This window comes from Gorilla gorilla, chromosome 11 (assembly GCF_029281585.2).
Source record: "Gorilla gorilla gorilla isolate KB3781 chromosome 11, NHGRI_mGorGor1-v2.1_pri, whole genome shotgun sequence".
Classification (NCBI taxonomy): domain Eukaryota; kingdom Metazoa; phylum Chordata; class Mammalia; order Primates; family Hominidae; genus Gorilla; species Gorilla gorilla.
The window spans coordinates 120,512,664-120,529,044 of record NC_073235.2 but is presented as its reverse complement, the minus strand read 5'-3'; the positions used below and the strand labels follow the sequence as shown (position 1 = coordinate 120,529,044).

Below are 16,381 nucleotides of genomic sequence, written 5' to 3'. Positions count from 1 at the left end.
ACCTTGGCCCGTTCTTCAGGGGCCCCTGGGCTGGCTCAGAGCAGTGGGATCAGGACGCTTGTCTTTGCAGACCTGCTGTGATCCTGCCCGGCATACCTTCCCTGGACCCGCGTCCCTTTCCTGGAGTCTTGAGTGGTATGGGCTGAGCTTGCTGGTGGAGGGGTAGGGGTCCATCAGGAGTGGGCAGTGCTGGGGAGGAGCTGGGAGGAGCCTCTGGAAATGTGGCAGTGGGCAGCATGAATGACATTGTATCTCTGAATGGTTCTAGCACATCCTTTGCATTGAGCTGGAGACAAATCTAGCTGAGGGCAAGCTTGTCTTAGAGAGTCCCAGCTCTGCCTTCAGCCTCCCTGCCACCACCACCTTGGGCATGGTGGGGCCCTTTGCTGCACCCTACTGCCCTCCTGGGTTCTCCCCCTGCTTCCCTGGGCAAAGGCTATCCTTGGGGCGACTGGCCGTCCATGCTGATACCTCTATGGGCATTCAAGGCAATGGCTACTCTGCTGGCATTCTGCCTCTAATCCAGAGTGGGAACTCCAGACATCGAAGCAGGGGTGAGACTTTCTGAGATTGGGTGGCGGAGGGGACTGAGGATGCTTTGGAAATGGTCATTCAGGAATTAATGATACTCATAATGGTGATGGTTAGGGCTCCCAGCTGTTGAACTCCCATCACGTGCCAGGAACTGGTCTCAGCATGTCATGTGTCAACTCATTCAAACTCAAAGCACAGTGTGTTTAATGAATATTGGCAATTTCAGATGGTTCAACCAGATTCTATTATTATTCCCATTTTATGGACCAGGAGGCTGGCTCAGAGAGTTATTCATGCTCTGGTCAGGAAGCTGGTGAAATGCCAGAGCTAGGCTTGGGACTGGAGCGATTTGCCCCCAGCACTTCCTGCTCAGTGTTGGGCTCCACTGCCCGGCCCTGAAGCTGAGTGTTGGTGAGGCTCTGCCCCAGAGCCTGGGGTAGAGGTCTTTCTGTCATCTCCCCTTTTCCCCACCTCAGGGTGGTGAGAGGAGGTTTTAGGATGCAGGGCATGGGAGCTCTTAGCTTCTTTCTCTGGCAGAGTGGATTATACCCCTGCCTCCCGCTAATGTCTGTTGTCTGTTGTCTCCCCTCCGGCTCTGTCCCTTGCAGAGGTGGTGGGACACACGCAGGGGCCACTAGATGGGAGCCTGTATGCTAAGGTGAAGAAGAAAGACTCCCTGCACGGCAGCACCGGGGCTGTTAATGCCACACGTCCTACACTGTCGGCCACCCCCAACCACGTGGAACACACGCTTTCTGTGAGCAGCGACTCGGGCAACTCCACAGCCTCCACCAAGACCGACAAGACCGACGAGCCTGTCCCCGGGGCCTCCAGTGCCACTGCTGCCTTGAGTCCCCAGGAGAAGCGGGAGCTGGACCGCCTGCTGAGTGGCTTTGGCTTAGAGCGAGAGAAGCAAGGCGCCATGTACCACACCCAGCACCTCAGGTCCCGCCCCGCAGGGGGCTCGGCTGTGCCCTCCTCTGGACGCCACGTTGTCCCAGCCCAGGTTCATGTCAATGGTGGGGCGTTAGCGTCTGAGCGGGAGACAGACATCCTGGACGATGAATTGCCAAACCAGGATGGTCACAGTGCGGGCAGCATGGGCACACTCTCTTCTCTGGACGGGGTCACCAACACCAGTGAGGGGGGCTACCCAGAGGCCCTGTCCCCACTGACCAATGGTCTGGACAAGTCCTACCCCATGGAGCCTATGGTCAATGGAGGAGGCTACCCCTACGAGTCTGCCAGCCGGGCGGGGCCTGCCCATGCTGGCCACACGGCCCCCATGCGGCCCTCCTACTCTGCACAGGAGGGTTTAGCTGGCTACCAGAGGGAGGGGCCCCACCCAGCCTGGCCACAGCCAGTGACCACCTCCCACTATGCCCATGACCCCAGCGGTATGTTCCGCTCTCAATCCTTTTCGGAAGCTGAACCCCAGCTGCCCCCAGCTCCAGTCCGAGGAGGAAGCAGCCGGGAGGCTGTGCAAAGGGGACTGAATTCATGGCAGCAGCAGCAGCAGCAGCAGCAGCCTCGCCCACCTCCACGCCAGCAGGAAAGAGCCCACTTGGAGAGTCTTGTAGCCAGCAGGCCCAGCCCTCAGCCATTGGCAGAGACCCCCATCCCCAGTCTCCCTGAGTTCCCGCGAGCAGCCTCCCAGCAGGAGATTGAACAGTCCATCGAAACACTCAACATGCTGATGCTGGACCTGGAGCCAGCCTCCGCTGCTGCCCCACTACACAAGTCCCAGAGTGTCCCCGGGGCCTGGCCAGGGGCTTCTCCACTCTCCTCCCAGCCCCTCTCTGGATCCTCCCGTCAGTCCCATCCACTGACCCAGTCCAGATCTGGCTATATCCCCAGTGGGCATTCGTTGGGAACCCCTGAGCCAGCCCCACGGGCGTCTCTGGAGTCTGTCCCTCCTGGCAGGTCTTACTCACCTTATGACTATCAGCCATGTTTGGCTGGGCCTAACCAGGATTTCCATTCAAAGAGCCCAGCCTCTTCCTCCTTGCCTGCCTTCCTTCCGACCACCCGCAGCCCTCCAGGGCCTCAGCAACCCCCATCCTCTCTCCCTGGCCTCACTGCTCAGCCTCTGCTCTCACCAAAGGAAGCGACTTCAGACCCCTCCCGGACTCCAGAGGAGGAGCCATTGAATTTAGAAGGGCTGGTGGCCCACAGGGTAGCAGGTAAGAGGTATTCTGTCCTGATTCCTTCTACCCCTTCCTTATTTGGTCTTGCTGGGGGGAGGTGCAGGTCCAGCCATGACCCCTAAGCAGATGTTGCTTTCACTGGTGGGAGGAGGCTCTCAGGAGCCTACATGCTAGCCAGTTATCCCTTCCTGCATTCATTGTCTGATAGGCACCAAGCCAGACACCAAGTTTCAAAGTTCAATGTCAAGCAATTCCTGCCCTCAAGGAATTTACAGTCTAGTGAGCGGACAGACACACAGACAGATGATTTCATTAGAGAGTAATGTGTACTGTGACAGAGGTGGGACCAAGATCCCAGAGCCTGGGAAAGCAAAGCTTACCACCTAGGGCAGTCAGGGAAAGCTTCCAGGAGGTGGTGACTTTGAGGTTGGAGTACAGACTTTCTAGACAGAGAGGAGACTCTGCAATTGCCTGTCGTGCTGTCTGTCCTCAGACTTTAGTTCCTTGGGGGAGACGTGGAGAAGGCTGGAGGGAGGCCTTTGTAGACTCAAATTCCCTCTTAGGTCCTGCTCCTAGAGGCCATGAAAGAGTCCGAGAGGGTATCTTCAAGCCCTTAGGCTCTATCTGCTGGGGCGGGGAGGCCAAGGTTCCCCTTCCGAGTCAGTTTTCCTGTTAGTCTTTGCTGAGAACCAGCCCTGTATGGGAAGTAGGAGCTGAGAGACAAAGCTCCTTTTCCTATCAGAGAGTGGGCTTCTCTTTTGGGAGAGAGGAAAGTGGGACACTCAGAAGAGCTTTTGGGGAGACAAAGGCAAGAAATGACAGCATGTCCGGGGCCATGTTGGGAGAGACAGCTGTGACGTTCCCTTCCCACTGGTCTAAGCCTATGCCCATCCCACAAGGGTGGCAGAACTTGGCAGGAAAACCTGTTGGGTGACTTTATTCTGGAGGTGAAGCCCAGACAGGGGTGGACCAGAGACTGTGGATTTGGGTGGACCTTGTGCCAGCCCCTCAGCTGACAGGGTGGTGGGAGCTCAGCGAGGAGGAGAGGAGCCTGGGCAGCTGTCTCTGTCCTCCACCCCTTTTCCTAAATTTAGGGGAAGCTGAGTCACCATGCCAGCTGCAGGGAGGGAAGGAAACACCCTCCCTGGAGATGGACCGTGGGTTTAGGGAAGCAGCTTGGGGCAGGCCAGCTGGCTCAGGACCTGGTGTGGGGACACAGGCTCCCTGCTCCTATACTTCAGAGCAGAGCAGAGTCCCCAGCTCCACTATTGGTATAATAGCTTGAAATTGGCCATTGCAGGAGTATTTACGCCATGGAAATTGGCAATCAACCTCACCTCCCATAGAGAGCTGGCCTAGCAGTAACAATTCCTTTTACCTGAGCATCGGAACAAAGGATGGGCAGTTCTTAACCTCGGATGAAACGTTCCATGGGTGGTCCATATGGGCTTTGACTTCTGCCTTCTCCCACATCTGGTCCCCTGAGATAAAGATACCCCCCTGGCTTTGTCAGCAGAGATCCTTTTCTTCTTGGTTTTACTGAGGGGAGAAGGATGGGGCTTTCTGAATTCCCTGGGAATTTAATTCCTCTCCCAATATTTTGCAAGGTTGGAGTGGTGGCCTAAAGATTAGTGACATGCTAGTCTAATGAGGGGCAGGATCCAGGAGCCTTCTCTCTGGGGGAGCAGAATACATTTCCTCCCCTACAAGAACCCTTCCATGCAGCTCTCCTGGAGCTTGCTCAAGAGGAGCCCATAACCCTAATGGCCCTGGGAGGATGCCCATCTTGTAGTGGACTGCCTTTTAGCCCTTTCTCTCCTACCAGCTTTCGAGGGCTTGACTGTCAACTTCCATATTCTGTAGCCTCTCAGGCTTTGGCTGCCATGAAATCATAGATAGGGAAGGATACTGTTGGCACAATGTTCCCATTCCCTAACCCTGTTGCCATTTCCTCCATCAACTGGGAGTGACTCAAGAGAAGGGATGAAATGTATAGAGGGGACAGTTATATTTGGCTCCCAGGCCATGAACTTGATCTGGTTTCTCCTGGCTTTCCTCCCCCAGGTCTGCCTTTTCCCCATTGGCTGTCCTCCATACCTCAGTCTCAAGTCCCTGGTTTATTCCACTTTGATCCAATCACCCTTGTGCCTTATTCCAGCTTAAGTTGTAGAGGAGAATGTAGGGGCAGTTTTCTAATTTGATAAAGGGTAGGGACCAGAAATTTATAGCATACATCACACTTTCCTGTGGAGCATTGGAAGCATTCCTATTAGAGCCAGGGACAAAATAAGGATGTCTGTTATCACCACTTGCATCTAACATTGTATTGGATGTCCTAGCCAGTGCAATAAGACAAGAAAAAGAAATAAGAGTCAGAGTCGGAGAGTCCAACTGAGTTATCTTATGTCCCTGATTCTGTGACTGGACTGATCTCAGATGTCTCTAGAGGTGGAGATTTCAATACATGTTGGAAATCAGATATGGATCTTATCCTTAAGGAGTCTAGAGTTTAATAGGGGGAAAAAAGAACTGGAACTTTAAAATAGTCTTTTGTAATAAGAGAGATAAGGAGAAAGCTCTGCAGGAGAGAGATGAAGCGATCGCTATCAGCTAGAGATGGGGAAGGCAGTGTTTTAAGTGTGGTTTTAAACTGAGCCTTGGAAGATGGATAGGATTTTGAAAGTAAACGGGATCACTGGGCAGAGAGGGTTCACAGTGAAGACAGGAGAGCATAGAAAATGTTTGGAGAATGGCAAGTAGGTTGAGAGCATATGGTCTGTGTGAGTGACAGTCGGGATAGGTAGCCTGGGGTCTGTCTCTGGATGATCTTAAATACCACACTAAGGAGCTTGCATCTTAGCTGGCAGCAATGTAGGAAGCCATTCCTGTGGTTTCATGGGGGGAACATGCCATGACCAGAGCTGAGGTTCAGGATGATGTGTCTGGTGGGTCTGGGCAGGAAGGACAATAAATGGGAGAGACTTTGAGCCAGGAGATGATAGGAGCTTATTAGATAGCCTAAGTGATGCGGGGCTGGATTAGGGTGCTGACCATAGGAATGCAAATGAAGAGATGATGCAGTGGATACTGTGGGGGTAGAACCAATGCACTTATGTGTTGATTGGCTGGAGCAGATGAGGGAGAAGAATCATCAAAAATGATTCTGAGCTCCATGAATAGAAATAGAATGATGGTTCTGTTAACAAGCAGGAAGGCAGGAGGAGGACATTGGGTGGAAGATGAAGCCTTGGTGTTAGACATGTTGAGTTTGAGGGGACAGTGGAGCCTCCAGGGAGAGACATATGGAAGGCAGCTGAACTTCGGAATTGAGTGTGAAAGAAAAGGAAGAGCTACAGGTTTTGGAATCATTCTCACAAAGGTGACGGTTAAAGCTTTGGGTGTATGTGAGATCTCAATGTCAGAGGGCTTGGAGAGAAAAGAACTTAGGATGGAATGGCCATGAAGGGAGGTAGAGGCTGCAAAGGGGCTGAGAGTGAGTGTTCGGGTGGTGGCAGGAGACCAGGACAGCATGTCATCATAGAAGTCAAGACGGTAAAGGGTTTCAAGGAGGAAGGGCAGGAGATTAGCAGTGTCAGCCTGAAGAGATCATGAGGAGGACTGAGAAAAATCCACTGGGCTTGCAAATTAGGCAGCCCTGTGTAAAACATCAAAGGCATATTTTTAGTGCGTGTTGGTGACAGAAACCAGACTGTGGGGGATTGAGGATGAGTGGAGAAGGAGTGAAGACAGCAAGCCAAGTACTCTTTTGAGTGGTTTTGTGATAAGAGAGGAGAGAGTGGTAGCTAAAGAGGATAGTGAGAGATTGGGAACTTTTTTGTAAATATAAGAGTCATGAGAATGTTTGTATGTAGAAGAGGAGGGGAGTAGGTTGGACATGGGGGGAGGAAGGATGAGAAAAAAAAGAGAAAGAAAGAAGTTGATAGAATAAGGTCTCTAAGGAGGTAAGAGGGGACAGGCCTAGGAGCCCACGTAGGTAAATTAGGCTCAACCAGGAGGTGAGATACCTCTTCATGAAATTAGAATAAAGGATAGATAAAGATAGAGGGAAATATTGATGTCAAGCTTTGGGATCTTGAAGTGAAAACTCTTGTTTTTTTTTTTTTACATTTTGTTCTGAAAATAGGAGATGAGTTCAAGGCTCATTCAATCATTCGATTTGACATGAACTTCTAATGGATGCTGCTTGCCAGTCTAGGCTTTGTGAAAATGGTGGCAAATAAAGATCCTTCCCCTTACAGCAGAGATGGATACTGAGAAAATAAGCACATATACATAGGATATGTCAGATAGGTGATACGTGCCATTGAGATAAAGCAGTGAGAGGTAGGGGGTGGCTGGCTGCACTTTACATGGGATGATCAGGGCTGGGCAGCGAGAGATGAGCCCCATGGAGCAACAAGTGCAGAGGCCCCGAGGCAGGAGTCTGCCTGGCATGGCTGGAGTAGGGTGATCAAGGGAGGCATAGCAGGACACAAGTTCAGAGAGGAAATGGGAACAGGGACAGCTTACAGAGGGTCTTTGAGGTGATTGTAAGTGTGGTGGCTTTTACTCCGTGTGGCATGAGAAGCCTTAGGAAGGATTTGGGCCCAAGGGTGACATCATCCGACTTGTTCTGAATTGACCAGGGTGGGCAGGATGGAAAGAGGGAGAGCAGTTAGGTGGCTGCTGCTATTGATCTGGGCAGTGGCCATGGAAAGGGGAGAAGTGCTCGGATTTTAGACATATTTTGGAGGTAGAGCCAACAAGATTACTGATAGATTACACATGGAATGAGAGAGAAAGAGAAAAGTCAGAGACAACGCTTAGGTCCGGGGCCTGAGCAACTAAAGAATGGAGTTGCTCTTTATTGAGATGGGTAACAATTTATGAAGAGCAGGTTTCAGGGGAACACTAGAAACATGACTTTTGGACACATTAAGTTTGAGATGACCATGAAACATCTGCAGTGGTTGGATAAATGAGTCAGGAGTTTAAGGAGAAGAGGCTGGAACTTAGAGATATGGGAATTGTTGACGTGTACATACCAGATTAAGCATAGCACTGGGCAATGTCACTGAGGGGTTGAGGACAGGTAAGGAGAGGTCCCAAGGATGGAGTCCTGGAGCCTCCCACATTCCGAGGCTACAGACAGGAGGAGGGAACCAGCATAGGAAATGGCATGGAGCAGCTTGTGAAGGAGAGGAAAGGTAACATAGCTTGAACTCTGGGGGCCAGGGCAGGGGCAATGTTGGCCACTCATGTGGCCCCTGTGGTGTGAAGGTGGGTTAGAAGTCAACAAGGGGCAAGGAAAGGATAACATAGCAGGTCCTTCTAGTGCATCTGAGAAGGTTCATCTTAAGGACTTTTCTGGTGATGACCAGAAGCTGGGGGCCAGAGCAGAAAAGCACAAGGGGTTCCCCAGGAAAGAGGATCACTCAGATGGCTGTGGTAAAGAGCCAGGGTGTGAGAGAGGGTGACCCTTGGGCTCAGGCTGGGTGTGTTACCTGGGTCCAGGGAGAGGCAGGTGCCCAGGAAAAGATGGGTGGTCCAGGGACAGGCCTGCTGCCTATGGGAGCAGGTGAGGGATGCGTGAATTCTCCTGGTCCCACGATGGCACCTCTGCTTCCACCCTGGGGTTAGAAGAGAGGGAAACACTGTGGTGCTGGCCAGCAGGAGGTCCATCTGCCTCTTGGAGAAGCAGGATCTTAGATCCCCCTCTCTTCCTGTCTGACACCTTCCCCACCTCCCTCCAGTGTGTGCCCAGATACCAGAGTCAGAACACCAACTAATCTTGATTTTCTCTTTGTTTTTGTTTTGTTTTGTCCTGTTTAATGCCCCGTCCCCTGCACTCTCTGTGTTTCCCATGTCCATCTGTTCCCTGTGCTGTTGGTGGGGTGCCTGCCTTGCCCCATATCCTCCCTTCCTGCCTGCCTCCCACTCCCTGCTGGCTCCCCTGGGGTGGGGGGTGGGCAGCGTACAATGCCAGGCTGCAGGGCATCGGACACAGTGGCAGCTTCCCGCCCCCTCCTCTCCACCGGCTCCGATCTTCCTCCCTCTCTGGTGGGTGGCTCTCTTTCCCCCTTCTCCCTTTCCAGCTCTTTGGCCCACTTTCGAGCATCAGTTTCTTTTTCACTCCTTCTTCATGTGCTATTCCTTCCAAATCTTTCCCACCTTCTTCCTTCTCTCCTCTGTCTTTTCCTCTCCCTCTTCTGTTGTTCTCTGGTTTCCATCTGTTTCTCCTTCTCCTTCCCCATTTCTCACTATCCTCTCTTCTGTCTCCTCACTTACTTCTCCATCCCTCCTCTCTCCAGCCCTCTCTCCCTCCTGTCTGTATGAGCCAGAGCTCACTTCTGCATGAACATGGGCCTCATGCTAGCCTTGGCCTTGCCTGCTGGGAACAATGCCTGGAATAACTAGACTAACATTCAGGGTCCCCTGAGGAGATGCAGGCCTTTGCAATAAGGGTGCTCAGGAGGGCTCTGGACAGTCCAGCACTCCGGCCACCCTGGCCAGACTGCCTGGGCTGCAGGGCTAGGTCTCGGCAGGAGCCAGGCTGAGCTTTGCATGGGGCCACCAGACACAACACAGAGTGGTGCCCCAGCCCCTGCTGCTCTGTCCACTCTACAGCATGGCACACCCTGGGGACAGCGTACCCCCTCTGGTCCCACTCCTAATCTCTGATCCCATGGCCAAGAGTCAGAAGCCCTGGGTTGGGGTCCTGGCCCTGCCTAAAACCACCTCTGTGACCTTGGGCAAGTTTCTTAACTATTTAGAGCTCAATTTCCCAATCTGAGAAGTGGACAGATGATAGTCCTGTCCTGTTGTGTATTTTGCACGGTGGTTTGACATGCCCTGGACCTTGTGGATGCTTCATTGGGGTCACGGTAGTTCATCTGAGAATGATGCCGTCCACTAACATCTACCCCTGGCCTCTGGGACACGCAGGCCCTTAGGCGTTGAGCCCTGGCCAGGGAATCACCTCTTCCTTCCCCTGCTCTTCTGACCCTGGAGGCTGGGTCAGGGAAGATGCCATGCTCAGGCCTGCCCTACACCATGCCCCTGAGCAGCTCCAGGAAAAGGCCTAGGGGCAATGGGAACTGTTGATTCCCAATGTCAGTATCTGGTGCCTCCATGGTCCCTTCTTCTCCCAGTCCAGGGATGATCAGGAGATGGCTCTAGCAGACTGCTCCCTTCAACCGCCCCTCCCTCCTTTCTTCTTCCTCTGCCCTTCTCTCAGCCCAGTTGTGGGGAGTGTAGTGTTCAGCTGGGCCTGGGTAGGGGCAGGTTCTGGGATGGTGGGCCTGCCTTAAGGGGAGCTGGCATGGCTTGCCCTAGGGCTGCTAGTGTGATCGCCGTGTGGCTTTCTGGCACCCTGGCCCAGCAGGTGGCCTCCCGGATCCCCTCCCTTCCAGAGCCCCAGGCATGCTGTCGGACACCCAGCCCTGCCACCTGGACCTGAGGAATCCAGTCTTTTGGAAATCGGAAGACTGGAAAGAAGAGCTGGGTCTGTGAGGGTGGCAGTGGCCAGTCTGGGGGGTGCAGAGGAGGCACATCATGAAGCCTGACACCAGGGTACTCGTTCGCATGATCCAGGGGCGGTGGGCAGCAGTGCTTTGCCAAAGTACATGTATCGGTCTGTGTCAGGGCTACAGCTCCCAGAATTGCAGGGTGTGCGAGTGTGCATGTGAGTGTGTGTGCGTGTGTGTGTCAGATGAAGGGGATTAGTTGCCTCCAGTTTGGCTCACGCTAGGGGAGCCTTGGAGTGAGCTGTTGTCCAGCACAGCACTGTCCTGGCAGAAGAGTGACGCCTCCCTGGGAAGGGGGCTGCTCTGGTGCCCTGCTCCTCAGGTCTGGGGGCCTGTGTGGAACCCTGGGGCTGGGGTAACTGCTCATCCTGGCAGGGCTGTGGGGAAGGCCTGATGCCCGTGTATGAAGCAGCCCTTAGAGAACGCCCAGGGCTCCTTGAACATAGGGTATTAGGGTCCTAAAGATACTTTGTTGTCATAAGGGCACCCTGGCCTTCTCAGCCTCCTGGGAGCTTCTCTTCCTTTCATCCTCTGGCCACACGGCCTCCTGCTGGGGTAGGGGCTGGCCCTAGAGGTTCTGAGGGTGACCCAGTGGCCCCACTATGTACCCCCATCATCCCAGTGTCCTGCTGCCATTTCTGTTAGGCTGTGTGTGTGTGTGTGTGTGTGTGTGTGTGTGTACATGCAAGCATGCACATGTGTGTCTGTGCAAGGCACCTGCCTCTGCCTGGGTGGGTGTAGGAGACAGAGGCCCTGAGAGAGAGAATGGGGCCAAAGACTGAGAAAGTCCTGGGGTGGAGGGTGGTGGGGGGAGGGAGGGAGGTGGGGAGAGCAGGCCTATTTTTATTATTGGTCAGCCTCTGGGACGTGAGAGAGGGTGTTCTCTCCGTGACACTGGTTGTCAGCTTGTGTCCAGACATCCCAGCTTGGCTAAGGAACAATGGGGCTCTCTTCTCTCCCCTCTGCCACGCCAGTCTCCCCTCCCATAGAGCAAGACAAGAGAGAGGGAACATGTCTCTCCAGGCACTCCAGGCGGATCTGGGCTTGCCAAGGGGGACAACAGTGGGACACTGTGTTCAAAGAATGTGAGTGGCCCTGACTGGCCATTGGTGCCATGGGGCCATTGGTGCTCTGCAGGGGGAGGGGCTGGCCCCGTGGGAGTGGAATGCAGGGTCTTACCCTTCCGCAGAGGGAGGCACTGCCCTGCAGCTCCTTAGCTCTTTGGAGGTCATTCCCTCCATTTCCCTGCCTCTGGTCAGAACATGCTCCCACGTGCCATTCTGGTGGTGATGGAGAGAGGATTGGGAAGGTGCAGCTCACCCTCAGATGGCTGACTGCCTCATGCCAGGATCTCACATTGTCTACGGATGTCAGGTGCCCCCTGCACCCCAGGCTGCTGCAGGCATCTGTGGTCCCTGAACATGGAGAAAGCTTTGGGAAGGTTGGGCAGAATGTTCTTTGTTTGTTCAGGAGATTCGGTGCCTCAAATGCAAACAGATCTATTTTTTAATGGCAAACGTCAGATCCCCAAGCAGGGAAACTGGCCACCCGTTGAAAAGGCAGAGGGATCTGCCAGAAAGAGCTGCTGGGGGCAGAGGAGCCCGGAACTGAGACCAGCCCTAATGCATTTCTTTTAACCTTGGGGCTGAACTGAGTTCCAAACCCCAAGAGCGTCTCCCAAATGGGCTTCTTCTGTCACAATTATTGTTAGAAAATCAATGGCTATGTCTGTTTCTCTCTAATGTTTTTGCCAGGAATGAAACCAGTGGCAGTGTTGGTCCAAGCTGCCCAGGAGACCTGAGTGGGATGGGGGCTCCGGGGAGCTAAGGCCTGGGAGCCTGGGGTTGCTGCAGGGTTGCAGCAAGCTACCCACCCTTCCCAAAACCACACCCTTCTTTCCTTCAGGTAGATGCTCCTGGCAGCCCCTGGCTGGGTCTAATGGGACTCCTATTTTTCTATTCTGCGAATAAGGGCTCTTCAAGGTGTGGGGCTTGTTTGCTTTAAGTGGAACAGTTTGTAAGTGGCAGAGTGAGGTCAGAGTCTAGTTTACTGTCCCCATCCTGGGCGCTATTTTCTTAGCTGAGATGGCAGCAGGGCTGCCCCTGATTAATAAAGAGCCCAAAGCGGAGACTCAGGGCACCACTCGGTACCTTCGGCATTTAATGTGCAAATGCCAGTCCTGCTGCTCTCCCGATGCGCCCCCCACCCCCGATTATGGGAGCTCCTGATTATGGGAGAGTATGAGGGCGTGTCTCAGAGTGGCTGTGCCTATGTGAGTGTAAGTGTGTGTCTGCCCGTAGGCTTGGCAGCCGGCAGCCTGCTGTTCATGACAAGTAGGAAGGCTTCCCAGGCGGCGCTGTTTATGGCAGCCTTTGTGGCTGTGCCAGACTGGGGGTGCTGGGGGGCGTGCCTGGGGACATGCAGTCCTCATTGTGGATGGCAGAAGATGTTTCTGTCTGAATGAGGGTGATTTCTGCTTGGCTGTACTGGCACATTCCTAGGGGCTGGCAGTGTGTGTGCAGTGTGTGTGCACACACGCTGACCCATGTGACCTGAGGCCTTTGTTAAGTCCTAGCGGTGGTGAAAGCAGGGCTGGGAATCTCTTCCCAGAAGATATTCAAGACCCGAAGCCCACGCTTCAGGCTGGGTCTTGGCCTCTGGGACCCAGGAAGTGAGTTTTCTAGGATTCTGGGAGCCAGCTCAATGAGGCAATGGATTCCGTGCCTCAGCCCAGCTGTGGGAAGAGGGAGTGGGAAGGAAGGAGGGTGAGATTAACAGCATCCCCAGGCCTGTGGAATGGGATTGGGATGGGAAGTACAGAAAAGCAGATGGAGCACACGACTTCTCTGTGTCTGCTCTTCAGCTGGGAGGGACATGGTGGGATCCGCCGCCATCTTTGCGGCAGGGGAAAGGGGGCGGGGAGCTAAGGGGCCAGTATAAGGGGAGTTGGTAAGAGGTTCAGCGGTACACCGGATGAAGTTGGGGAACCCCAGAGAAAGCCAAAAATATCCCAGAGGCCAACTGGGGCTGGGGACTTCGTAACAAGGCTTAGTCATGTCTTTGTTTCTCCTTGGGAGCACCATTTGCAAGATGATGCAATTTAGCCCTTTCCAAGAGTTCTTCCCCACAGGCTTGATGTTGCTGGTTGGTTGATGCAGTTGCCTTGGAGACTGTCTTTTCCCTCCACCTCCCCTCCCTTGTCTGGAAGCTCTGGCCCTCCGCCTCCAGGGGTTGGAAGTAGTTGACATCTGTTTCTTGTATCAGTCCTTTGTGTTCTTGGTCTCAGCTCTGTGTGGAGAGATTCCTGGTGAAGTCTGAGCCAATCTAAGCAGATCCCCTCTCCTGCAGAGAAAACCTGGGGTGTGAACAGAGTTGGACCCAGGAGGGCTGAGGGGAAGACAATGGGGGATGACAGGCGAGCCCCAGCATGGCCTCTGAGCTAGGAGGCACTGCCTTCTCTGATGGGATTAGGCCGATTGATCATTTCTTACACAAAAATGCTCATTGTCCTCTACACCCTGCTTTCCTCCCAGGGGTACAGGCTCGGGAGAAGCAGCCTGCAGAGCCCCCAGCCCCTCTGCGGAGGCGGGCGGCCAGTGATGGACAGTATGAGAACCAGTCTCCAGAAGCCACATCCCCTCGTAGCCCTGGGGTTCGCTCCCCTGTCCAGTGTGTCTCCCCGGAGCTGGCTCTTACCATCGCTCTCAATCCTGGAGGGCGGCCCAAAGAGGTGAGTCCTTAAGCTGTATCTTGGGGTTATGGAGGGTAGTGGTGCCCACTTTAAATCTCCAGAAACCTGATGGTCAACTTGGCACTGATATCAGTATACTCAGTGATTTGTCTCCCCCTACATCCTCACCCAAACTCTCTTCTCTGACATGTGGAGTCTGGGGCCCATTAAATAGCTCTATGTTCCCACTTCTTGCATTAATATTGAGATTGAAGTTTTCTTTTTGATTCCTAGAGAGAGTGCCTTAATAAGGTGGTAAGAATCCTGGAGATGATATAGGTGAACACAATTTCAAAACTCCAAACTAGATCCTGGAGAGTGGCAAAATTATTTTTGAACCCTTTGCAGATATAAGGTTTTTCTCAGGAGATTTAATTTTCATTCCAAAAGATTTGCATTTCTAAGACATTTCAGTAGTTGGAGGCAGTGAGTCTCAAACTTCATCATGAGTAACAACCAATGGGGAGCTTGTTAAAACTGTAGCTTCCCAAATCCACCTCCAGAGATTTCAGGGTAGTAGATCTGGATGGGACCCAGGAATCTGCATTTTAAATGTGTGCCCTGGAAGATTCAGATGTAGGTGGTCCGTGGGCCACATTGAGGGAGCGAGTGTACTGGCCTATAAAAGCCAGGCTAATGAGTCATTCTGGGTAGAAGTGGCTTGTGGATATCTTTTCTCTCCCGCCTGTGGCAGGACCTGTCTCCCGCCCTGAGCACCAGTGAGAAGCCAGGCTGACGAGGGCATATGGGGGCTGGTTAACTCACTGCCCTCATACCTCAGGTCATCTGAAGGGGAAATCTCTCCTTCTCATACCTCAGGTGATCTGAAGGGGAAATCTCTCCTTCTCATGGTTTCTCTCTTTTTCTCCCCTGTGTTCTCCCACAGCCCCATTTGCACAGCTACAAGGAGGCCTTCGAGGAGATGGAGGGAACCTCCCCGAGCAGCCCACTGCCCAGTGGGGGTAAGAATTCCCTGTGAAGCTCGTCTTCCCTGTGTCCCCTCCAGCCCCTCAGCTCAACCCTGCCTGTGGGAGTGCCCCAGGCCTGAGGGTTGGGGGTGACAGTGCCCCAGGTGGGGCCAGAACGTGCTGCTCCTCACCCCCATGGCCCCTTCTCTTCCATTGCTTGTGGCCATTGTCTTCTCCGTCGTCCACACTCACACATCTAAGGGTGCAGCCGCCCCAGTTTTAGGGTCCAGACTGAATGACCATGGGACTCTGGGCTCCCACATTATGGAGTTTTCTTACTTGTTTTGAGTCTTTTTACCGTCCACGCTCAAAAGACCCTACCATCTTAGCGTGACTCTTTGTGACTTGACTTTGACTTTGTTTCTGACCTCCATTTCTGCCTGCATCCAGACACCTCTTCCATTCCAGGCAACCTATTTAGCTTCTACCAAGGAGAGAGGGACCCAGGACCCTCAGGCTGACAGAGCCCCCAGCTCATCCATCCTTGGCCTCCAGGCAGAGGCATTTAGCCCCCAGCCCCTATACACTTACTGGGGAGGCAGATCCCCAAAGGACAGAGACACATCCACCTAAAGCCAAGACCCAAATGAGCCAAGGCATGGGGCAGTGTTCCTTTTTATAGAAGAAGAGACATGAAGAGGAACTGGAGGAGGTGGTTGTGGGGAAGGAAGTGATGGATTAATACCAGGCCTCAAGGGACTCAGTGTACTCAGGAGAGGCCTGGGTCAGCACAAGAAGGAGACACTGGTGCTCTTCAGGGATCAGGTTGGCTGGGCCTGGCTCAAGCTATCCACTGGCCCTGGCGAGAGGAGGGAGAACTGGAGCTGGCTGTGCATTCCCCTAGGGGCTGGCTGTCCTGTACTGGAGAGGAATGTGGCAATGTACATGGCCCCTGTGCCAGCAGAACTTGTGTTGGCTGCCATCTTGGGCATGAGGAGGCTGAAGCTGTGACTGATTGGCGGCCCCAGGAAGCTGTGGCTCTCCCTTGAGCAGTACTGTCCAATGGAAATATACTATGAGCACATTTATAATTTAAAATTCTCTAGTAGTCACATTAAAAAACATAACAGGAAACTGGTTAAATTAATTTTAATAACATTTTTGTTAAATCCAAAATATCCTTTCAATAGGCAAATAAGTCAATAAAAATATTGAGCTATTTTACAATCTCTTATAAAATGTAAGAAGAAACTGGTGAAATTCATTTTAATATGTTTTATTTAACCCCAGTCTAAAATATTAGCATTTCAACATATAATCAATGTAAAAAAGAATGGGATGTTTTGTGTTCTTTTTCATACTTTAAAACCCTGTGTGTGTTTCACACTTATGGCATGTCTCTGTTCACACTAGTCACCCTGCAACGGCTCTGCGGCCATGTGTGGCTCATGACTACTGTGCTGGACAGGGTGAGCCTAGAGCAGGTTACGCGAGAGCCAGCTCTGCAGCCTCTTGTGACTGTGGGGAACCTCTCTC

General features: G+C 53.0%; 1 protein-coding gene across 9 annotated transcripts in view; it reads left to right on the top strand.

Moving 5' to 3' along the window:
* Positions 1–16,381, top strand: part of TNS1 (tensin 1) — a 211,367-nt gene that overhangs the window by 162,518 nt on the left and 32,468 nt on the right. For all 9 annotated transcript variants that reach the window (XM_055380501.2, XM_055380498.2, XM_063695195.1 and 6 more), the window contains 3 exons: positions 1,143–2,717; positions 13,741–13,937; positions 14,824–14,899. In XM_055380501.2, the coding sequence (XP_055236476.2) occupies positions 1,143–2,717; positions 13,741–13,937; positions 14,824–14,899 (1,848 nt within the window). The remainder of the gene's footprint in view (positions 1–1,142; positions 2,718–13,740; positions 13,938–14,823; positions 14,900–16,381) is intronic.